This window comes from Aquarana catesbeiana, linkage group LG09 (genome assembly GCF_042186555.1).
Source record: "Aquarana catesbeiana isolate 2022-GZ linkage group LG09, ASM4218655v1, whole genome shotgun sequence".
Taxonomy (NCBI): domain Eukaryota; kingdom Metazoa; phylum Chordata; class Amphibia; order Anura; family Ranidae; genus Aquarana; species Aquarana catesbeiana.
Genome location: NC_133332.1, coordinates 233,594,752 through 233,619,660, shown reverse-complemented (window position 1 = coordinate 233,619,660; position 24,909 = coordinate 233,594,752). Strand labels below are relative to the sequence as shown.

Genomic DNA, 24,909 nt, shown 5'->3' with positions numbered 1-24,909 from the left:
GGTGTTCTTTGGTTGCAACTCAGCATTCTCTCTCTCTTCCAAACACGACGAATTGTGTTTCTACCAAACAGTTCTACTTTGGTTTCATCTGACCACATGGCGTTCTCCTAATCCTTCTGGATCATCCAAATGCTCTCTAGCAAACCTCAGACGGGCCCGGACATGTACTGGCTTAAGCAGGGGGACACGTCTGGGACTGCAGGATCTGAGTCCCTGGTGGAGTAGTGTGTTACTGATGGTAGACTTTGTTACGTTGGTCCCAGCTCTCTGCAGGTCATTCACTAGGTCCCCCTGTGTGGTTCTGGGATTTTTGCTCACCGTTCTTGTGATCATTTTGACCCCACGAGGTGAGATCTTGCATGGAGCCCCAGATCGAGGGAGATTATCAGTGGTCTTGTATGTCTTCCATTTTCTAATTATTGCTCCCACAGTTGATTTCTTCACAGCAAGCTGCTTGCCTATTGCAGATTCAGTCTTCCTAGCCTGGTGCAGGTCTACAATTATGTTTCTGGTGTCCTTCGACAGCTCTTTGGTCTTCACCATAGTGGAGTTTGGAGTGTGACTGTTTGAGGTTGTGGACAGGTGTCTTTTATATTGATAACAGGCAGGTGCCATTAATACAGGTAATGAGTGGAGGACAGAGGAGCCTCCTAAAGAAGAAGATACAGGTCTGTGAGAGCCAGAAATCTTGCTTGTTTGTAGGTGACCAAATACTTATTTTCCACTATAATTTGCAAATAAATTCTTTCAAAAATCAGACAATCACATCAGATGTGATTGTCTGGATTTGTTTCCACATGTTGTCCCTCATAGTTGAGGTATACCTATGATGACAATTACAGGCCTCTCTCATCTTTTTAAGTGGGAGAACTTGTACAATTGGTGGCTGACTAAATACTTTTTTGCCCCACTGTATCCTCTCTCTTAATGTTGGTGTCTTCAGGACAGGTAATTAAAGGGGTTGTAAACATTCGTGTTTTTTCACCTTAATACATCCTATTCATTAAGGTGAGAAAACACCTGTCAGTGAACTGACCCCTAGCCCCCCCCCGTTTTACTTACCTGAACCCTCGAACTTGACCCACGGGGATGCGCTTTCTCTCTGCCCGAAGTTCTCGGCTCTTGATTGGATAGATTGATAGCAGCGCAGCCATTGGCTCCCACTGCTGTCAATCAAATCCAATGACGCGAGCGCCGGGGTGCAGGGCCGAGTCCTGCATTCAGCCTCTATGGACACCAAATGCTGGACTCGGAAGCGCGCCCACAAGGTAACCCCCTCAGCGAAATGCTTCTCCAAGGGGGTTATAAGATGTGGGGAGGAGCTGCGAGAGCCGCCGGGGGACCCCAGAAGAGCAGCTTCGGGGCCACTCTGTGCAAAATGAGCTGCACAGTGGAGGTAAGTATGATATGTTTGTTATTTATTTTTATTTTTTACAATCATTTTTAATATCCTTAATGAGAGTGGATTTAACCCTCCCTACTGTAAAAAACAAAACAAAAACATTTTGACCTTAAATATACTTTAAATAGGGTGCCCACGTGTCCCGGATTGCCCCGCAATTGCCATCTCTGTCTTGGGTCCTGGGCACCTTCATTCCGGGACAATACAATACAATATACAATATGATATATGTCCCTGAATGGCCGTTTGGAAATGTGGTCATCAACTTTAAAACTGAATTCCAGGGAAAAGATTGGGCTTCTTTTCAGTGGGGTTACCCCTGCACTGCAAGGGTAGAATGCAGAGTAGGCCTAGAGGACTGCAAAAAGCTAATTAGTTTACCCAATCCCCTCCTCCCATAAGCTTCCTCCAGGCTGTAAGACTGGTCCCTGCAGCTGCTTCTTCCATATTCTCTAGTGATCTGGCAGTGATTCAAACTAATATTGAGTTGCAAAACAGACATAAGATAAGAATATAATGGATCCAGACTGGCAAAGTAATAGCACTCATTTAAAGTATATGTAAACCATGACCTTGCAAAACAACCCATTCAGTTTAAAACAGAAATGAAATGCAAAACATTTGTGTATAGATATGAAAAATACATTATAAATACCCTTTCCCCCCTTTTATATAAGTGATCACATTCTCTCTGTCCTCAGCTGCTTAGGGAGCTGGGGGGAGGGGGACTTCAGCACAATGAACTTCCCAGAAGTCTGATCATTGAAGGAGAGCAGGCTGCGTTCTCAGTACAACCACAACACTGACCACGCTGTGCTCTTATGTCTAGTATGGTCAGTTTTTTTTAAAAAGAAAAGCAGAGGGACATGCAGGAACACCAGGTATTTCACACAAAGGAAGCAATACAAAGAAAATATGATACTTTCCCATACAAGTACATGGTACAGCAGGCACAAATCAGGAATATGAAATGTTGGGTTTACATATTCATTTGAGTTTTGTGATGCTTTTATCCTTTAAAAGAACAAATCCTGTCACAGTATACAGCAACAGTATATTGTTTCATTTAAGAACAGCCCATGGGCTCCAGGGAGCTTTTAAAATGTCAGAATGTATTTCAGTTATTGTGGCTCCTACATCTCAGTGATATGTACATGTTTATTGTGTCCTTCTAATCCTAGCATACTTCAGTAAAATAAGAGAAAACATGATGAATTCAAATCAATGCTGACACATTCATTAATAATAAAGATTACATGTTTTATTAATTCATATTCAAAATACACATTATAGATGTGGATATAACGTGGCTTTAAATGTAAAATAATAAAATATGCAACCTTTTTTAATAATGAATGTGTCAACACTGATTTAAAATCTGTCAATCTGTCATTAAAAAAATGTGTATATTAAATAGAATAATCAAAAAATGAAACCAAATAATAAGTTACATCAAAAATGACTTTTGGTTAAACATTGCAATAATTTTAAAATCTGTACTCACTGAAAATATACCATACTTGCCCTCTACTAGAGCAGAGGGAGTTTTTATTGTTAATGTCTAACTCTGTACAATGACATGTTGAATTTCTACAGGAAACTTCAGCGAGCTGTTTGAATCACCATTTCTACCTGCAAAGACTGAGATTGATGTGAGAGAATCCTGCAGCACAGTAGGTGAGGAATGTTTGTCTCTTTGCTTCAAAGTGAATCTGCTGCAACTGTTTTCTGGCACAGCTGAGACTCTTATTATGTGCTGAAAGCTGCCATTGGCCGGTCTTTAGAAGCAGCACCAGTCCCTGGGTAGAATATGCCTCATATCATATCCCCTGACTGCTGCTTTATGACCATTGACTCAGTGAGCACACCTCTTCTGCACCATGACTATTGACTCAGTGAGCACACCTCTGCTGCATAATGACCATTGACTCAGTGAGCACACCTCTGCTGCATTATGATCACTGACCCAGTGAGCACACTTCTGCTGCATCATGACCATGGACTCAGTGAGCACACCTCTGCTGCACCATGACCACTGACCCAGTGAGCAAACTTCTGCTGCATTATGACCACTGACCCAGTGAGCACACCTCTGCTGCATCATGACCACTGACCCAGTGAGCACACCTCTGCTGCATCATGACTATTGACTCCGTGAGCACACCTCTGTTGCTTTATGACCACTGACCCAGTGAGCACACCTCTGCTGCATCATGACCACTGACCCAGTGAGCACACCTCTGCTGCATCATGACCACTGACCCAGTGAGCACTCCTCTGCTGCATCATGACTATTGACTCCGTGAGCACACCTCTGCTGCTTTATGACCATTGACTCAGTAAGCACACCTCTGCTGCATCATGACCACTGACCCAGTGAGCACACCTCTGCTGCATCATGGCCATTGACTCAGTGAGCACACCTCTGCTGCATCATGACCACTGACCCAGTGAGCACACCTCTGCTGCATCATGGCCATTGGCCCAGTGAGCACACTTCTGCTGCATCATGACCATTGACTCAGTGAGCACACCTCTGCTGCATCATGACCACTGACCCAGTGAGCACACCTCTGCTGCATCATGGCCATTGGCCCAGTGAGCACACTTCTGCTGCATCATGACCATTGACTCCGTGAGCACACCTCTGCTGCTTTATGACCATTGACTCAGTAAGCACACCTCTGCTGCATCATGACCATTGACTCAGTGAGCACACCTCTGCTGCATCATGACCACTGACCCAGTGAGCACACCTCTGCTGCATCATGGCCATTGACTCAGTGAGCACACCTCTGCTGCATCATGACCACTGACCCAGTGAGCACACCTCTGCTGCATCATGGCCATTGGCCCAGTGAGCACACTTCTGCTGCATCATGGCCATTGACTCAGTGAGCACATCTCTGCTGCATCATGACCACTGACCCAGTGAGCACACCTCTGCTGCATCATGACCACTGACCCAGTGAGCACACCTCTGTTGCATCATGGCCATTGGCCCAGTGAGCACACTTCTGCTGCATCATGACCATTGACTCAGTGAGCACACCTCTGCTGCATCATGACCATTGACTCGGTGAGCACACCTCTGCTGCATCATGACTATTGACTCCGTGAGCACACCTCTGCTGCTTTATGACCATTGACTGTCTCTGATGTCACTACAGTTTTTATTCACTTTTATTATAAATACTTTTTTTCAATGTGCACTCCTGCCATGTCTCAAGGTCATGTGACCCAAAACCAGAGTGCTGCAAGGTGTGCTATGTACAAAGCACAGGTATGCTTTTGCAGAATGTCCAATACCTGTGTGATTAAAGAGGACCTAACTTTTTACAGGTTAGGTTAATTTTAGGACATTTTAGTGAGCAAGATTTTAACATGTTACAATTTTTTTTTATTACTTACAGAACTGTTTGATTTTAAAAAAGGCATAGAAGGCTGGACAGATGTCAGCATTGGGCGGCTAAAATGGGAGGATTCTAAAGGAGGAGATGTTGGTATGTAATGCATTCATGTCACCTATACAATGTGATGACAAAGTCTTCTAGATAAGAGGGCACCTAAGCTGGTCATAGATGGGTACTTTTTTCATTCAGCAAATGGGCTGAATGAAAAAAACTAACAGATTCCTGTATCCACACAAACGAGCTGGATGGAGGATTTCCCCCCTTCGGGACATTGCATTCTGACAGTGGAACTTGCTGTTGTCAGAATACACTGATCGGCAGCTGCAGCCACTGATCAACAAAGGTTTTCCAGCATGTTCCTTTGAAAGAAATTGATGAAACGTCCTTCTTCTGTTGAGCAGAATGGCCACACACTGATTGAAATTTGGCTGGTTCCTGCTGAACCGGAAAACATTTGATCAGTCTATAGGCCAGCTTTACAGAAAGAGGAGCATATGGTTTAGTGCAGTGCTTGCAGGTCACATCATACTTTACCTGTACAATGGGATTACAAGGTCTTCTGAGCGGAGCATATAGCATACAACAATGCCTGCATGTCAAATCCAACCTTACCTATACATTGAGACGACAAGGTTTTCTAGGTAAGAGGGAACTCACAGAGAGAGGAGTATGTAGTGTAGTGCAATGCAGAATACACAGCCACTGTTCACTATGGAGCCACAAAAAAAAAAATGGTGCCAAGCCCTAATGAGCATTACCAAAGATACAGAACAACACTACATCTAATGATATTATATATGTTAAAGGAAAGCAACAATGTTGTTAGAAAAGTTGCCAAAAAAAATGTTCTTTTGGTTGTAGCCATGGAAACAGTACACAGTTTGTAGACAGAATTTATCAGAATCTTCCTTCGTCTATCTATGCCTTTGAAGATCTTGCTGCATTTTTTCATGAGCGTGAGGGAAAACTGAAGACATCACCAATGACCTTAGGTGTACTGGACCAGTAGAGGCATCTTTGGCAAAAGACTTCATGACTAAAGCCAGCCATACATGGATCAAAATTCGGCCAATTCACCAGGGACCAGCTGAATTTCTAACTATGCATGGGCACAGTGGTTGTACAGAAGTCGTTCTAACAATCGACTTCTCTACAACCACCTTGTCAGATTTTCCCCACTCAATCAACGCTGCAGGTTATGTTTTTCAGAAGGGCAGCAAGGGCTGCCACCCGCCTGAACGAGGCCTAAGGCTGGCTGATTAGCTAGTTTAAACATTGCTTGAGAAATTAGGGCTGTGCATATGGCAAAAGTTCTATTATGTATGTGCAATCTAAGGTGCCTTTTTAAATTTTAAATTCAAATGTAACTATTTTATTTAGGTACAGGGGGTCCCCTACTTACAAACATCCGACTTACAAACGACTCCTACTTACAAACGGAGGGAGACAACAGGAAGTGAGAGGAAATCTACCCCTAGGAAGGGAAATTCACTCCTGTAAGAGTTAATATGGGAAAAAGGTGTCTCCACTGATGCTTTATCACCTATCCTTATTTCCCTAATAACCCCAAATTTTCAAAATCCAATTGTCATTGGGACAGAAAGTGAGGTGAAATCTTCTGAACAGGGGCACAGACAGCAAAACAAATGTTACAGGGGTGATAACCCTTCCCTATGCTATCTACAAAACTTAAAAATAGATTTTTTGGCTGGAGCTACACTTAAAAAATGTACCTGTTCCGACTTACAAACAGATTCAACTTAAGAACAAACCTAAAGTCCCTATCTTGTTTGTAACCCGGGGACCCCCTGTATAGCACAAACATTGCATCCCTTATAAAGCAGGTTTCCTTGGTATACTCTCAGACGCTCCTGTGTCTTTGCATGGCTAGAGGCTCATATCTGCACAATACATTCTAGCTGTAGTTCAATAATACTTACTGTATAAACTGTATATATGTTAATTGTATTATTTATCATCTGCTATACTTTCCAGGACCGGGCCTTAAAGTGATGAAAGCAGAGGGGAATTTAAAAACGAATGCTGAAATTATCAGCCCCCTGCTCTGCTCCGTTGAACCTTCCTGTGTTCTGAATATAACCTATTACTTTACCAGTGGCCCTGCAGGTATTTTATACATGGGGATTATATATGTTTGGGGTCTATTTTGTTTTTGTTTGTTTTTTCATATAAAAGTACATAAATGTTTAAACTGATGTCTTATACCTCTATGTGTCTGTGTGTGTTTGTGTATTTGTGTATTTGTGTGTGTGTATATATATATATATATATATATATATATATATATATATATATATATGCATCTCATAAAATTAGAATATCATCAAAAAATTAATTTATTTCAGTAATTCAGTTCAAAAAATGAAACTCATATTATATACTGTAGATTCATTACACATTGTTAAAGAAGCTGGCTGTTCAGAGTGCAAAAGGAGCCCCAACCAAGTATTGAGTGCATACTATACTATAAAGACACGGATGAGTTTGGGGTGGAGAAACTTGACTGGCCTGCAACAGAGTCCTGACCTCAACCTGATAGAACACCTTTGGGATAAATGAGAGAATCAGTGTCTGACCTCACAAATGCGCTTCTGGAAGAATGGTCAAACATTCCCATAGACACACTCCTAAACCTTGTGGACAGCTTTCCCAAAAGAGTGAAGCTGTCATAGCTGCAAAGGGTGGGCCAACTCAATACTGAACCCTACAGACTAATGCTGGCCATACACTATACGAAAAATCTGCCGAAAAACGTTCATTTAGACCATTCGTCGTTTTTCGGACAGTTAATGGCCACAAAATCGATAATCGCTGAGACGTTTTTGAGCCGACAAAACTAAGGACAAGGTTGAAAATGTTATGCCGAATGAACGATAAATTGAAAGGTTAATGTGTTTCCCGTCCGAACTATCTGCGCTAGGTATATGTAAAAAAAAACAAACAAAAATGTATTTATTTATGTCCACCGAACGATTTATCGGTCATTACATGATGGCACAATCGTTTGCGGTCACGGCCGAACGTTCGTTTTCTGAAAATGGGTTTGGCCAAATTTTCGTATAGTGTATGGCCAGCATTAGACTGGGATGCCATTAAAGTTTATGTGCGTGTAAAGGCAGGTGTCCCAATACTTTTGGTAATGTTGTCTGTGTGTGTGTATATATATATATATATATATATTTGTTTTACAAATAAACACCTAATACCTGACAAAGGATTCCCAGAGTACTATGTGCTTTGTGAGTGAGAAAATCAGAAGTGGTTTCCTATGTGGCATACTGTCTTTGAAACCTCGGACTGAGCTGTATGTAGGAGGGCAGAGGGGTCACTTTGCTTACCTATTCACTTGTGTGTGTTTTTGTCCAATACAGTTTGAGCTATTGAGCTCTGCAAACAGGAGGCTTTGCCTTGTCTTCATATAAGAATACAAAATATTCATATATAATATTAACCTATCTAAAAAAAAAAAAAAAATTTTACAACAAATTTTTAAAATAATACACCTTAAGTTTTCTATAACAATGTTAACATATTCTGTGTATGCGTAAAGACAAGACATTTATACGTATATATTAATAGATCCATCCTGCATTCATACCACACAAGCCCAATAGTGGAAGAGGGTGTGTGGCTAACTGTAGTACCATCTGGACATCAAATGAAGGTGAAAATGGTGAACCAGTACTGACTAAGTAAATAAAAACTCTTAGGCAGGGCCTTCTCCAGATAAATCCCCTCTGATCCCGAGGATGGCAAGTCCTTCAATATCCTATATAGGGTTGTATTACTAACTGAGAAACTTGCAGAGGTCCTGCTGTAGTGGTCACCATGAGCTTTGCCAACATCTTGTTACATCTCTGCTGTGACTTTAGTAATGTAAGAGAACCAGAGAGATAATGTTGAATTTTTATTTGTATCTGTGTGATTTGATTCCTGTCCCAGGATTTCTGAATCTACGGGTGTGGGATCCAAAGCTGGGAACACATACTCATATGTTGCATGGCACAGGAGAGAGAAGCACATCATGGAATACTGTTGCAATTCCTCTGGGAGAGAGGAAACAGCCTTTCCAGGTACAGTTGTTATAAAGAGTTTGTCACTGAATATAGATAATGTTGTATACAAAGAATAACAGGACATCAGTTGCATATGGAAGAAATAGTTACAGTAGTTAAAGGGGTTGTAAACCTTCGTGTTTTTTCACCTTAATGCATCCTATGTATTAAGGTGAATAAACACCTGGCAGTCACCGGCCCCCCAGCCCCCCTGTTTTATTTACCTGAGCCACTTCATCTCTTCGGCCGGGATGCGCTGTCCTTCTCTCCACAGTGTCCCGGCTCTTGAGTGGATAGATTGATAGCAGCGCAGCCATTGGCTCCTGCTGCTGTCAATCAAATCCAATGACCCGGGGGGCGGGGGCCAAGTCCGGCATTCGTGTCTGTGGATGCAAATGATGGACTCGGGAGTGCGCCTGCAAGGTGACCCCCTCAGGAGAGCGCTTCTCCTAGGGGGTTATCTGATGCGGGGAGGAGCCGTGAGAGCCCCCGGGGGACCCCAGAAGAGGATGTTCGGGGCCACTCTGTTCTTTAAAAAAAACAATCCTTTACAATCACTTTAAGCTGTAGATTACTTTAAAGCCCATTTGCGCTTGCCTGTTTTGCTGCAGTAAATTGCATGCATTTTATTGCAGGAAAATAAAGTAGAAATGTAATTTATTCCTTGGTGGCATCAGTGGTGTGTAGCTTAGTGCATTTTTAAAATATAGGACATGCTGCATCTCCGGTAAACGAAAAGGAATTTTAAACACAGAAAAAGGACTGGACGATTTATTTGCAAATAATAATATCGCCTATAATTACTAAAGAGATACAGAGCAAGGAAATTAATCTGCCTGTCCTTGGAGGGTGCCAGGGAGGATTTTGTTTCCTTCCATGTGGCAAGTTCATAGGAGTTGTTAGAGGTTGCGGTTGATAGACATCGATCTGTTGTTAAAGAGACACTGTCAGGTCAAAAATCCAGTTCCCTGTAAGAGAAGATGTAGTATGGTTACCTCTCCCGGAGCCTCTAACTTCTACCTGCCCTCTATTCAAGTGTTTCAGCATATGTCATTTTCTTCAACGTTCAACTCTTCCAGGACTACCAGGTGTCCCCTGCTATGTACTGGTTCCTTCTTCCAGGCTCTACCTCACTACAGGACTCAGCAGTGAAATACGTTTAGAGGAAGGTACCAGCATGTTTTTTGGAACACAGATATTCAGCAATCCCAGTAGAGTTGAATACATGGTAGCAGTGGAATCGAGGGGAGGTAGGAGGCATGGGCCAATACAGGGGTGAGTAGACTACATCTTCACCTGCAGGGAACTGACCTTTTGATGTGTTTGAAGACCAGACAGGGTCGCCTTAAAGTAGAACTATAGGCAAACCTTTTTTTTCATTTTAAGTAGCGTAAGAGAGGGTCAGAACCCCTGTCAGTTTATTTTTTGCCATCTGTGTCCCACTGGGGAGATTTACTTTACTTTCTGTCCCATAGCTAAAACCGCAAGAGAGAAAAAATCCCTGCAAGTTAAAGAAATCCTTTGGGGATCCCCAGGTCACCAGAACTAGTGTCCACATTGGAAGATTTTCCCTCTATTACTTTTCTGGGGACAACCCAAAATTTGGCATTTTCTTTTACCTTCACTTTCAATGATAATGGTAAACAGGACAAATAGAGAGGGTGAATCTCCTTAACGGGGGCATAGAAAATGCTGCCAGCCAAAACTAATAATAATATTTTGAATAGAGTGGGGAAGGGTTAGAACCACTGTTTGTTTTTTTTTATTTTAACCTCTGTGCCCCTATTGGGGCGATTTCCCCTCATTTCCTTGTAGGACTTGAGCAAAAGACAGCAAAAGCAAAAAGAAAAGTAATTTTTGAAAGATTGGGAAAGGGTTAGAACTTCTGACTTTTATTGCTGTCAGTGCTGTCCTGTCCCAATGACGCTCACACAACCATTTCTTCTGTGGGCATCATTTGGACAAGAAGTGAGGGAGAATCTCTCCAGTCACAAACAGAATGAAGCCTACCAGAAATTTAAACCTTTCTCTATTCTATACAAAACAAAAAAACACTCCGTTCAGGGAGGGATCTGTGAGCAGAACCCCAGCTGAACCAGAGCTGAACTGGACAGTTTTATAATGTCATTGCCCATTCAGTTTGTGTCTGCATTTTGACAGCAGACACTGGTGGCCTTGTGATATAGATAGATGTCTTGTGAGCTACCAATGAATAGTTGTCCAAAGAATGTTTTAAACGTAGGAGAACCAATCCACAGCCACTAAGCTTATTCCCATAATCTGTGTATAAATTATTAAAAATAAGCAAATGCAGCGCTATGTGATATATCACTCACTCAAGTGAAAAAAATATATATATAATTGCCGTGGGCAATGCGCAAGTGAATGTTAGAGAAACTTGAATTCTTAAACAAAGAATATGAATGGTAAAAATATATAAATGAAATACGCTGACCTCCAATTGTGTGACCGCACAATTAATTTTGGTCCACAACAGCAGCTGAACCACCTCTGGGCGCTAAGTAGCAGGATTTACAGGCTCCCCCAGGTGTAATCCAAAGATGGTACCCTCAATTTAACATACAAAAGAGGCCAGTGCATTGTCGTTTAAATATAGAAATTTATTGTAGGTAAACATCAGGGTACTCACACTTTATAGGTGCTTGCAGCGCACCAGGCTATAGAAACCATACAATGTTAAAATCCTCTCCAAATGGTTTGCAGGCTTGTGTGATCAGCAGCTAGCTCAGAGAGCAAGTGACTGTCTCCTCCATCGTCCCCACCCCTCCCCTACGCGTGACGACAAAGGGCGATCACATGTCTTTCTCAGGGGGATCTGCTGGTGGCCTCGTGATGGCTCTATGTGTGGCTGTATGTAAAAAAAAAAACTTGTGTCCGTTTACATCAGGCAACCTCTGATTCAACACATTTAGGTCTGGAGAAACAGAAAAGGATGCCCTATTTTTCCTTTTTTTTTTAAAGACGTAGACAGACTCAGAGGTAGGCAAATGTAAACAGACACAAGTGCATATACATTTGCTTGCCCATATAGCTGTGTAGAGTGTCTGATCAGGTCTGCCTGTACGTTTTTCAGATGGACCTGATCGGAATATCCCTATTTTGTTTTTCTTTTCTTACAGGAAATGGTGAATTAATGGGGGAAAGTATTATAGACAGAGGAGGGAAAACTAAAATGAGCAAAACCACGATACTGGGGAAAACTGCCCTGTACTCATAATAAATTAATCAATGGAAACTAAAAATGTTCTTAAGTGTTAAAGAAAGCAAGAAAGCAAAAGGAATTTTGTTTGTTGTTTCAGCTGGTGCTGTCTGGATCTGTGGACCCCCAACCAGAAGGGAACTGGAGCGCTCTAGTACAAGAAATGCGGTTTATAGGTTGCCATAATGCCAATGTCTCTGACGGTATGAACACTGAAATATATCTGTCCGCTCAGGCTAATGGAGCTGATTGTAGTACCTTGTAGAAGCATTGTTTAAGAAAATATCTTTCATCAGCTGCAGATCTTAGCAGAAACATGTAGGCAGACAAAGACGAGGGACACCATTGCTAACCTCTCTCTGATAATGCTAGTTATCTGGCTGTCTCTGGCTTCAATGCATTCCAAGTCACTGACCAGGAACAAGCTTGCAGATTGAAAAAAAATGAAGTCAGAGCTGCTAATCTGCATGTTGGGATCCAGTCAACGCCTCATAAGGTATTAAAGTCATTTGAACATCATAACAGCCAGACAACTGGTATTTTCTGGAGGAGGACAGTTATGGCAGGCTACATAAGCTGGCAGATTCCTAAATGATAAAACTCCAATATGGCAGCTCAACAAAGTCATAAAAATAGGTACATTTTTACATAACTTTTAACAAAAACTATAGTATACACATTGACAACACTAGAATGTGGTTTAATGGTTCAGATGTATTCAAATCTGCTAAAAAGCCAAACTATAAACTTACAGCACATTCCAGTCATCATCTGCTATGTATAAATATGTAACATTCCTAAATAACATTGTCATCATATAGACCAACATAGCCAGCAACGACAAAAAGTCTACATCTGCTTAAAGTAGAACTAAAGGCAATTTTTTTTTTCATTTTGGATAGAGTAAAAGAGGGTTATAACCTCTTGTCAGATTTTTCTTTTTTTTTGCCATCTGTGTCCCATTGGGAAGATCTTTATTCACTTCCTGTCCCAGAGCCAAAACAGGAAATGAGAGGAAATCCCTGCTGATTAAGGCAATCCATTGGGCCCCCCTTTAATCTCCAATATTCCAAATGTATCTTTCTTTTGTCACTATTCTTTTAAAGAGAGCATCATTCTTAAATGTCCGTGAATCGATATAAAAATTGTTTTGTGTGAAGTTAGCAAACTGCAAATATACGAGCAAATGGTATACTATTTTGTGTGACAGCAAGCCTTTTCTATATATATTTTTAGATTGATGACGTAAATTATATGATATTTTACAGAGAAAGGGAGATTTCTATGAAAATAAATGTACCTACGACATTTAGAATCTTTTTGTTTAGCTTGGTTGGGATGTGGAAGTGTATGCGTAAAGTGGGACTCCAAAAAAAAACTGCATACTTGCGTTTTAATCTACAGTCAGCTATTCATTTCCATAACTAATAAACACAATATGGAGCACAGTAGAGCCTTTTAAAGCCAGGAGGTATAGGTCACTGTTCCATCACAAATCTAATAAATTATGGGTAATCGTGTGGAATTAAAAAGTTGATGAGAGAAACAATATGTGTTCACTGGCATTAATTATTTTCTAGAACCTGTAACTTGCAACTTTGAGGAGAGTCTGTGTGGCTGGTACCAAGATCTGACAGATGAGATTGACTGGAAGCTGGGAAGCTTATCAGACCACACTACGGGGCAAGGTAAGTTTGTCAAGGCTATTTGTTTTGGGCAGAAGTTTATCTTCATGTGTCACTTACAGCCTTATGCACACTGGGCATTTTTACAACAAATGCTAAAAACTCATGTTTTTATAATGCAGCATTTTACAGTTAACACTACTGGCGTTTTTATAACATCCAGCGTCCATGAGGCCTTAGAGTTCTGTTGTTGCAACATTAATACTACCCTTAGCAGATCATCAGATCGGGCCGGGTTCTTATTAAAGTTTGCAGGAAGATGGTCCTTGACTGATTACTGCCCAGGTTGAGTTTCCTAGGTCATGTACATAGGTCTTTTTATCGAGGCTCCTTCTGGCCATTTTCTGTGTTGGGTGAGTTCCTTGGGTCCTGTATGTAGGAAGACTTTTGGTAGGCTTTTGTACTTGAATTAATCTTCAGATATAATATTTCCAGAAAGCCTTCTGGCAAAAATCATACAAGGCGAGTTCCTTGGATATTGTATTTCTAGGAAGACTTCTCGTGGCAGGTCTCTGTACAAAGTGAGTTCCTTGGGTATTGTATTTCTAGGTAGACTTCTCGTGGCAGGTCTCTGTACAAAGTGAGTTCCCTGGGTATTGTTTTTCTAGGAAGACTTCTCGTGGCAGGTCTCTGTACAAAGTGAGTTCCTTGTTTTATTGTATTTCCAGATAGACTTCCCGTGGCAGGTCTCTGTTCAAAGTGAGTTCCATGGGTATTGCATTTCTAGTATTGTTCTCTGTATGAGGTGAGTTCTGCAGGTCTGACTTATAGGAATACTTCTGGCTGGTCTCTGCAGGGGTGAGTTCTACAACTCTTGTATGTCTAAGAAGACATCTCCTGGGTGGTCTTTGTACAAAGTGAGTTTTTCAGGTATTGTATTTCTAGAAAGGCTTCTCCAGGCTGGCATCTGTATGAGATAGGTTCCTTGGGTTTGATATTTCTAGGAAGACTTCTCAACTGGTCTCTATGCAAGGTGAGTTCTTAAGTTCTAATATTTCTAGATTTATCCTCTACTGTTCTTGTAATGGGATGCACAAAGAATAAAGAGATGGAAGACAGCAAGAGAAAGGAGAAGGGAGAGAGAAGAGATAAAACTGGCAACAAGAAAGCCTCATTCACTTTTAAATATGTTATGCCACAATCTCAAAAAGATTTCTATCTAGGTGCCCAGAAGGCGCCTGAGATTTTAGAGTCATAATATCGCCCTAAAGCCTAGTACACATGATTTTTTTTGCTTGCTAGGCTCCATATCAAAAATGAAGAGGTTACTAAAGTTTTAAAATTCTCGTAAGACAGAATAAAAATTTGGATGTGATGTATTGTATTTTGTGTGAAAACTATACTGATTAAACAAAAATAGTATGATCTGGTATCGTGCAAGAAAAATGTTCGTGTATGTCCCTTCAGATAAATTTGGATGAAAGCAGTGTACTAACGATCAGATTCTCATATGATCGCTTCAAATGTGGTATTTTTTGTATGATTTTCTGATTGTGTGTACGGGCCTTAAAGAGGAAGTAAATCTGCTAAAAAAAAAACATTTTTTCCCCCTTTCCTGCAAAGTAAAGGCATAATGTGCTGGTATTTTAGAAAAAGACTCAGTTACATAGTTACATAGTAGGTGAGATTGAAAAAATACACAAGTCCATCAAGTCCAACCTATGTGTGTGATTATATGTCAGTATTACATTGTATATACCTGTATATTGTGGTCGTTCAGGTGCTTATCTAATAGTTTTTTGAAACTATCAATGCTCCCTGCTGAGACCACCGCCTGTGGAATGGAATTCCACATCCTTACCGCTCTTACAGTAAAGAACCCTCAACGTAGTTTAAGGTTAAACCTCTTTTCTTCTAATTTTAATGAGTGGCCACGTGTCTTGTTAAAATCCCTTCTGCAAAAAAGTTTTATCCCTATTGTGGGGTCACCAGTACGGTATTTGTATATTGAAATCATATCCCCTCTCCAGCGTCTCCTCTCCAGAGAGAATAAGTTCAGTGCTCGCAACCTTTCCTCATAACTAATATCCTCCAGACTCTTTATTATCTTTGTTGCCCTTCTTTGTACTCGCTTTATTTCCAGTACACTGGTGCCCAGAACTGGACAGCATACTCTAGGTGCGGCCGGACCAGAGTCTTGTAGAGCAGGAGAATTATCAATTTATCTCTGGAGTTGATCCCCTTTTTAATGCATGCCAATATTCTGTTTGCTTTGTTAGCAGCAGCTTGTCATTGCATGCCATTGCTGAGCCTATCATCTATTAGGACCCCCAGGTCCTTTTCCATCCTAGATTCCCCCAGAGGTTTTCTCCCCAGTGTATAGATTGCATTCATATTTTTGCCACCCAAATGCATTATCTTACATTTTTCTACCTTGAACAACATTTGCCATGTAGTTGCCCACCCCAGACTCAAAACATTTTAGAACAGTCCATGGTGGTAATCTAGAGTCTTTCTTTTTGCGGTCTGGAACAGGTGAGAAGATCTGTTGGGGGGGGATACACACCATACTCTACCTCAGCGGGAGGTGTGGTGGATACACAGATTGAATACTCGATTTCCTAGTGGAATGAACAGTAGAATGGATGTAAACTTGTTTTTAAATTAATATAATTTGTTTCCACAAGGGGTTAACAATTGTTTGCCCTTTGAGTTTTCAGTCCGTGTTTCCATTCTTTCCCTCCCCCCTTTTTCTCTGGTTCTACCAACCTCACATGATTTTAATTGTTAATTGATTCTAAATTGGATTGTACCTCCTCCTTTTTAGGAGGAATGGATACTTTTTCCTATATAAACTAGATTTATTGTAAATCTGTATGTTATGAGGAAGGCTTTTGCCGAAACATGTTAGCGTTTTGATGTCACACTGCTGTCTGTGCCCAATAAAGATTTAAGAAGAAGCAATCGAGTTGCCGGAATTCTTTTTGCAATAATGTGCTAGTATGCATTGCGTACTAGCAGATTATGTGACATTTACCTGCAAAGGAAGTCCGCATTGTCCCCGCTGCAGACCGCATCCATCTTTGCCCTTCTATGGCCGCAGACTCCGGCTGTGTGACTGGCTGGAGGCACGTGACGTCACTCCCACGCAGGTCACGGCACTCACTCCTGAAGAAATGGCACAGGTGGCCGTTCCTTCAGAGCGCATGAGCCGATGACATCATCGGCACAGTATATAGTAAATATCTCCTAAATGGCACAAGTTTAGGAGATATTTACAGTACCTATAGGTAAGCCTTATTATAGGCTTACCTATAGGTATAAATTACATAGGGAGGTTTACAACCTCTTTAAGAAATAATATGAGATCAGTTGAGTTCAATATGCAGTTTGGAAAGACTTCAGTATACATTTCTGTGATGTAGATGTATACTTTTGCTGTAGACTAGAAATAAACATTCTTGCCAACTGTATTGCAATGTGAGGGCAGCTTTTTTCATTCTGCACCACCGACAATGAGATTATCTTAGGAGTACACTGAAAACAGTGAAAAATGAACTGCTGTATTTTATGTTAACACTTGCTGTGTTATAGGTCGTTTTATGTATGTGGAAGGAGATTCTCGAGGAGATCGTGGTAACAAAGCACGCCTTATATCTTATCTACAATTAAACCCGAAGGAGTCACAGTGCTTGTCATTTCACTATCGGCTGCATGGCCCAGATACAGGTAAAAATAATAATCTCTCCTATGATGGAACCTGAAAAAAGAGAAATATGAAGGCTGCCTTTTTTTAAAATGTTAATGTCATGACCATGATGCAGTTCCAAAGCTTCAATAATCATTATGACTGATCCAGGCAGAGTTCTGAGTTCACAATTATGCAAATTGTTCTAGGTCTGTGACTCTGGAAGTACTGAAGCCAGGGAGAGCCAGTCAAATAGCATTTTGGTCAGCGATGACAGCTGTGTTCTTTTTATGTGTAGAATTCAAGATGGCTTTACTACCCAGATGACTATTTATTTTTTTAATCATAAAGTGATCACACTGTTGCTCCTGTATACCTCTTATTCACACCAGGCTCTCTCTTGCATTCCATCCAGGCACTTTGAACCTATTCAGTATATATGATGGAGGAGAAGAAAAGCTGATATGGACCAGCACTGGCACCCATGGAAATCGCTGGCATCGAGACTCTGTCACTCTCACGGGCAAGAACTATCAGGTAATCACCCTTCAGAAGGCTATATTCATATGGGGAGAATAGACTTCATGTAAACAATGCCCCTGATGGTTACCAAATCTGGTACTTCCATGTAACTTTTATAGGGCTGACCCTTCCAAGAATACTAATTGTCTGGCTGTCTCTGGTTTCAGTACTTTGTGTCACTGACCCAGAACTAGCATGCGGATTAAAGAGTAAAAACAGAACTCCTGCATAATTGTTCCAGGTCAGTGCCTCAAAGTACTGAAGCCACTGGATCAGCATAGCAGCCAGGAAACAAATATTTTCTGACGAAGACAGTAACTGCACAGGCTTCCCTTTGATGCCCAAGTGTTAACATAAAAATCATTTAATTGCAGAAACAAACAAACAAAAACAAAAAATCTCCCTACAGGTGGATAAAACTTCTGATGCATTCAGGATTTTCTTGCAATTCGAGGAAACTTTTTTTTTATTCCCTGAAATTTTTGCTCATTGCTTAACACAGGTGTAAGCATTGGGTGTGCCTAGAAAAGTATAACAAGTTAGTAGCCGGAATGATGGAGTTCTGGCAATACGGTAGATTTTTAAGTAATGTATCTTTATTTTCTCTTTGCCAATGTCTTAGCTGATATTTGAAGCATTGCGTGATGGATCTGTGGGTTACATCGCCATTGATGACATCACTATCACATCCAATGTGTGCCCTGCTCCTACACGTTGCTCTTTTGAAGCTGGAACCTGTGGCTTCTCCTCTGAGGGAACTTACACATGGAAATTACATCAGCACAGCCGCTCTGAATCCCACAATGGGCCTTACTTTGATCATACGCTGCAGACCTTCACAGGTGACTGGGCTTTCATACTTCTAACAGCATGAGGTTGGTTGAGGTGACATTGGTTAAATGCAGTATAGAAGTGGCAGGAGGCTTTGCATGTTAAAACATTAATATTGCATTACAAAAATTATACAAAGTACACAAGCCCTTTGTGTAAATAAAACAGTTCTTTAATATAGATTAAAGATTAATAGAAAGGGTTATTTATTGTAAAAGTAGTTACTTTGTGGTTAGGAAGGATTCCTTACTGCAAGAGTTGTAGTGCATAGATAGGAAGAGTTTCTTACTGTAAAGGCACCTAGAAAATTCAGAGGGAGACCAGTTTATTCACTGCAAAGGATTTTTGTGCAAACATGCAGGTTTCTTCCATAGGAGAAGGGTTAACACAGTAGATATCCTTGACACCAGCCATTCTTAGGTTAAAGCATGCGTTAGCGGATTCCCCATTGATTTAATTGTAGTAGTTTAGATGAAAATTAGATAGTCCAACTGACCTGTTTGCGTTGCATTTCTTTGGATGTAGCCTGTCTTATCGAATTCTTAAATCGAGGGAAAGCAGGTCAAACTTCGTTTTTTCTTCTCCAACAGTACCAACTGACTGGTGTTAAGCAAATGTGATATCAATATTCCAAAAATGTTGAGTTGTATAGCAAAAACTACAGACCAGTCAGTCTGATATTGATACTATGTAAAATATTGGAGGGAACGTTGAAGCGGAGTTCCACCCAGAAGTGGAACTTCCATTCATTTGTCTCCTCTCCCCCTCTGGTGCCACAATTGGCACCTTTCGGGAGGGGTTGGGGGGGGGGGGGGCAGGATACCTGATAGGTATCCTATTCCCACTTCCGGGAGTCCACACCGTGGCCCATGACATCACCGCGGGGCTCCCTCCTCCTCTTGTCGCTGGGCCAGTAGGAGAGAGGAGCGGAGCCTTGCGCATGCACAGTAGTGCTCCCAGCGTGAAGCCATAAGGCTACACTGCCAGGTTCCCTTACCTGCAATGGCGGTGGCAGCCCCCAACAGCTGATGGAAACATCAGCTGCAGTGCTGACATCGCTGGACTCCAGGACAGGTAAGTGTCCTATTATTAAAAGCCAGCAGCTGCAGTATTTTTTTTTGGGGGGGGGCGGACCTCCGTTATAAGGAACTTCGTTCAAGAATTTGCTTGCGAATATGGATTTTTGAAAGACCGTGCTTGTCCAAAACCTGTCAACTAAGGATGGGCTTTGGCGTGTTCGCACACTCCACGTGCAGAGCACGCCAGGAAGTCGGCATGGCGCTGCTCTAATCACAGGCAGTGAGACATTTCCTGATCTCTGCAGCCGCACATCGGGAAAATGTCTCACTGCCTGTGATTAGCGCAGCAACGTGCCGACTTCCTGGCGGCTCTGCACGTGGAGTGTGCGAACACGCCCGAGCTCATCCTTACTGTGAACCTTCTATGAGGAACTGGGTAGTAACTAAGATATGATACTATGAGAGAGGAAGGCCAGTGGACATAGTTTTTCTGGATTTTTCTAAAGCATTCAATACAGTACCACATAAATTCTTAGTATACAAATTAGAGGTGTGGAAGAAATTGTATGAACATTGATAGAAAACAGGTTACAGAAACACATCCAGATGGTAGGGATAAATGGCACAAATGCTAACGGGCCTAAGGTTCTAAGTGGTGTGCCCCAAAGGCTCCGTCTTGTAACTAATTTGGTTGATCTTGTTTATAAATTATATAGAGATTGGAATTAATAGTTCAATGTAATGTAATATAAGCTTAATGCCGCATACACACGAGCGGACTTTCCGGCGTACTTGGTCCGGCGGACTTTTTTTTCCCAAAAATCCGCCGGACCTAGATTTGAAACATGTTTTAAATTTTTCCGTCGGACTCAGTTCCTGACGGAAAGCACGTTTCTCTGTATGCTGGTCCGACGGAAAGCCCGTTCGTCTGTATGCTGGTCTGACGGACCAGATACGACGCAAGGGCAGGGTATTGCATCTCACGCTCGCTGCAATAGGAAAAACAAATTTTCCTACTGCGGCGAGTTAGGGGCATACCAGGCCCTTAGGTCTGGTATGGATTTTAAAGGGATCCCCCTACGCCGAAAAAAAACTGCGTGGGGTCACCCCTAGAATCCATACCAGACCCCGATCCGAGCACGCAGCCCGGTCGGTCAGGAAAGGGGGTGGGGACGAGTGAGCGCCCCCCCCCCCTCCTGAACCGTGCCAGGCCACATGCCCTCAACATGGGGGGTGTGTGCTTTGGGGGAGAGGGCGCCCTGCGGGGCCCCCCCCACCACAAAGCACCTTGTCCCCATGTTGATGAGGACAAGGGCCTCTTCCCGACAACCCTGGCCGTTGGTTGTCGGGGTCTGCGGGCAGGGGGCTTATCGGAATCCGGGAGCCCCCTATAATAAGAGGGCCCCCAGATCCCGGCCCCCACCCTATGTGAATGAGTATGGGGTACATGGTACCCCTACCCATTTACCTAGGGAAAAAGTGTCAATAATAAAACACACTACACAGGTTTTTAAAGTAATTTATTAGACAGCTCCGGGGGGTGGTCTTCTTCCGGCTTCTGGGGTCTTCTTCCGACTTCGAGGGTCCCTCCGGTTCCTCTTCTCCCGGTGTCTGGTTGGTTCTTCTCCGCTCTCTCTGGCCACTTCTCCCGGTGTTCCAGTTCTTCTGCCGGCTCCTCCGCTGTCTTCATGCCGCTCTTTTGCCAGCGGAGGCCCGGACTTCTGGGCTTCTTGGCTTCTTGGCTTCTTCTCTTCTTCCGATGTTGACACGGCGATCTCTCTGGCTGGAATGCTCTTTGAGCGCTCCGATGTGACTTATATAGGCGGAGATCCCGCCCTCTTATGCCGACACAGTCCCTGGGCATGCTGGGACTGTGACGGCATAAGGGGGCGTGGTCGTCGACCACGCCCCCCCCGATAAAAGCGGCAAGATTGACTTCCTTTTCTAGTCCCATCGTACCAGAATCACGTTCAAAATGAACGGACTTGTTCGTGTGTGGGCAAGTCCGTTCATTCTGAAAGTCCGCCATAACTCCGGCGAAAGTCCGTCGGAAAGACGGGCGGACCTAGCCTGCCGGAAAGTCCGGTCGTGTCTGGTCGTGTGTAGGCAAGTCCGTCCGTTCAGGTAGTCCGCTGGAAAGTCCGGCGGAAAGACCGTCGGACCAAGTCTGCTGGAAAGTCCGCTCGTGTGTACGAGGCAGTGTGATACGAAGTGTAATACAATTAAATGTATACAAGCCACTCTTTAGGAGGAGCTCCTCTGAGAGAATCTGTGATAATAAAAAAAAAAGATTTGGGATGCCTTGTAGACCACAGACTTCGCAATAGACTGCAATGCCAGGCTGCAGCTGGAAAAGCAAGAAGACTATACTCATGCATTGAAAAGGGCATGCATTCCAGAGATACATCTATAATTCTCCCCTTTAACAGAACACTGGTTCAACCTCATCTTGAGTTTACACTGCAGTTTTGATCACTATTCCCAAAGGAAGAATATCCTTGAACTAGAAAGAGTTTAGAGAAGGACAACAAAATTGATATGGGGCTATAGAGCCTTAGTAATGAGGATAGACTACAAAAATTACATATTCACCCAGGAGAAGTGGCACTAAGGAGGTGATAGGATTACAGTATACACATTTATCAATGGTGACTGTAGTATTGGTGATAAACTGCTTTATTCCAAGGTCCCTTGGAGGACACTGAGCCACAACCTGAGATTAAGTGAAAAGAGGTTCAGTTTTAAAGGGCGTACTTTACTGTTAAAGTAGTGAACATGTGGAACTCCCTTCCCCAAGTATTGGTATCAAGTATGAGCTTGGAGCAGTGTTTTTTAACCTTTTTTCATTCAAGGTACCCATTAGAACTACGCACAATCCCGAGCCACACCAGTCTGAGAGCTCGTTCACGCCATGAGGTGCGTCCTAGCATGCGCTTTTTTGCGGGTTCACGCACGTCGCATTTTTTAATAGCTGTGAACTTACATGCATTTGCTAGATGCATAGGGGTGTCATTAGGAAATAATGGCACCCGCATGCGACTGCAAAAGGCAGCACATTTTTGTGTGGTACAGGAAAAGGTGCAATTTCACACGTGTTACCTCTCTGCACTTGGTGTGAACAAGCCCTAAAATCTAGTCTGTGAGGCAAAGTTCAATGATCTTGGGTTACCGGTGGTGGGGGACCTATTGTTGCTGGGGGTGGGTCTAATGTTGCTGGGGGGTCAGTTGTTGCTGAAAGAGAACTACTGTTAGGGGAGGGGTCCATTGTTGATGGCTGCCGGAGAGTCTATTAATGCTGGCTGTGCGGAGATCTGTCGATGCTGCCGGGAGTCTATTGTTGCTGGGGAAAAATTTGTTTGTGGGTTGCTCCATTGCTGTTAGGGGGATCTATTGTTGCTGGCTGCAGGGGATCTATTTTACTGCTTTTCTTGATTTCAATATCAAATTCCATACAAATTACTTAGCAACACAAAATTCTGTATTGTCTAAAAGGGGCGGTACTGGGAGGTGGGTAGGGGATGGAACCAAGGAATGGTGCTCGGAGGTGGGTAAGTACAGAGAAAGGTGGGTGGAAAGGGGGAGTTCCTGCACCTATTGTCTGAGAAAAAAAGCCCTGAATATATATATATATATATATATATATATATATATATATATATATATATATACACACACACAGCATCTCACTTTCTAAATATTTTATTATATCTTTTCATGTGACAACACTGAACAAATGACACTTTGCTACAATGTAAAGTAGTGAGTGTACAGCTAACAGTGTAAATTTGCTGTCCCTTCAAAATAACTCAACACACAGCCATTAATGTCTAAACCACTGGCAACAAAAGTGAGTACACCCCTAAGTGAAAATGTCTAAATTGGGCCCAATTAGTAATTTTCCCTCCTCGGTGTCATGTGATTCGTTAGTGTTACAAGATCTCAGGTGTGAATGGGGAGCAGGTGTGTTAAATTTGGTGTTATTGCTCTCACTCTCTCACACTGGTCACTGGAAGTTCAACATGGCACCTCATGGCAAAGAACTCTCTGAGGATCTGAAAAAAATAAAATAATTGTTGCTCTACATAAAGATGGCCTAGGCCAGTGATGGCGAACCTTGGCACCCCAGATGTTTTGGAATGACATTTCCCATGATGCTCAACTACACTGCAGAGTGCATTAGCATCATGGGAAATGAAGTTCCAAAAACATCTGGGGTGCCAAGGTTCGCCATCACTGGCCTAGGCTATAAGAAGATTTCCAAGACCCCGAAACTGAGCTGCAGCACGGTGGCCAAGACCATACAGCGGTTTAACAGGACAGGTACCACTCAGAACAAGCCTTGCCATGGTCAACCAAAGAAGTTGAGTGCACGTGCTTGGCGTCATATCCAGAGGTTGCCTTTGGGAAATAGACATATGAGTGCTGCCAGCATTGCTGCAGAGGTTGAAGGGTTGGAGGGGGGGGGGGGTCAGCCTGTCAGTGCTCAGACCATACCCCGCACAAGGCATCAAATTGGTCTGTATGGCTGTCATCCCAGAAGGAAGCCTCTTCCAAAGATGATGCACAAGAAAGCCCGCAAACAGTTTGATGAGGTCAAGCAGACTAAGGACATGGATTACTGGAACCCTGTCATGTGGTCTGATGAGACCAAGATAAACTTATTTGGTTCAGATGGTGTCATGCGTGTGTGGCGGCAACCAGGTGAGGAGTTCAAAGACAAGTGTGTCTTGCCTACAGTCAAACATGGTGGTGGGAGTGTCATGGTCTGGGGCTGCCGGCACTGGGGAGCTACAGTTCATTGAGGGAACCATGAATGCCAACATGTACTGTGACATACTGAAACAGAGCATTAACCCCTCCCTTCAGAGACTGGGCCGGAGGACAGTATTCCAACATGATAACGACCCCAAACACACCTCCAAGACGATCACTGCCTTGCTAAAGAAGCTGAGGGTAAAGGTGATGGACTGGCCAAGCATGTCTCTAAACCCTATTGAGCATCTGTGGGGCATCTTCAAATGGAAGGTGGAGGAGCGCAAGGTCTCTAACTTCCACCAGCCCCGTGATGTCGTCATGAAGGAGTGGAAGAGGACTCCAGTGGCAACCCGTGAAG

The 24,909-nt window shown here is 42.7% G+C and overlaps 1 protein-coding gene across 2 annotated transcripts in view; it reads left to right on the top strand.

Annotated features, from left to right (window-relative positions):
* The window catches only part of MAMDC4 (MAM domain containing 4), a 104,171-nt gene that overhangs the window by 38,384 nt on the left and 40,878 nt on the right, over positions 1-24,909 (top strand). For both annotated transcript variants that reach the window (XM_073599952.1, XM_073599950.1), the window contains exons 12-20: positions 2,999-3,079; positions 4,816-4,905; positions 6,811-6,942; positions 8,779-8,909; positions 12,212-12,314; positions 13,692-13,799; positions 17,331-17,465; positions 17,840-17,961; positions 18,569-18,788. In XM_073599952.1, the coding sequence (XP_073456053.1) occupies positions 2,999-3,079; positions 4,816-4,905; positions 6,811-6,942; positions 8,779-8,909; positions 12,212-12,314; positions 13,692-13,799; positions 17,331-17,465; positions 17,840-17,961; positions 18,569-18,788 (1,122 nt within the window). The remainder of the gene's footprint in view (positions 1-2,998; positions 3,080-4,815; positions 4,906-6,810; positions 6,943-8,778; positions 8,910-12,211; positions 12,315-13,691; positions 13,800-17,330; positions 17,466-17,839; positions 17,962-18,568; positions 18,789-24,909) is intronic.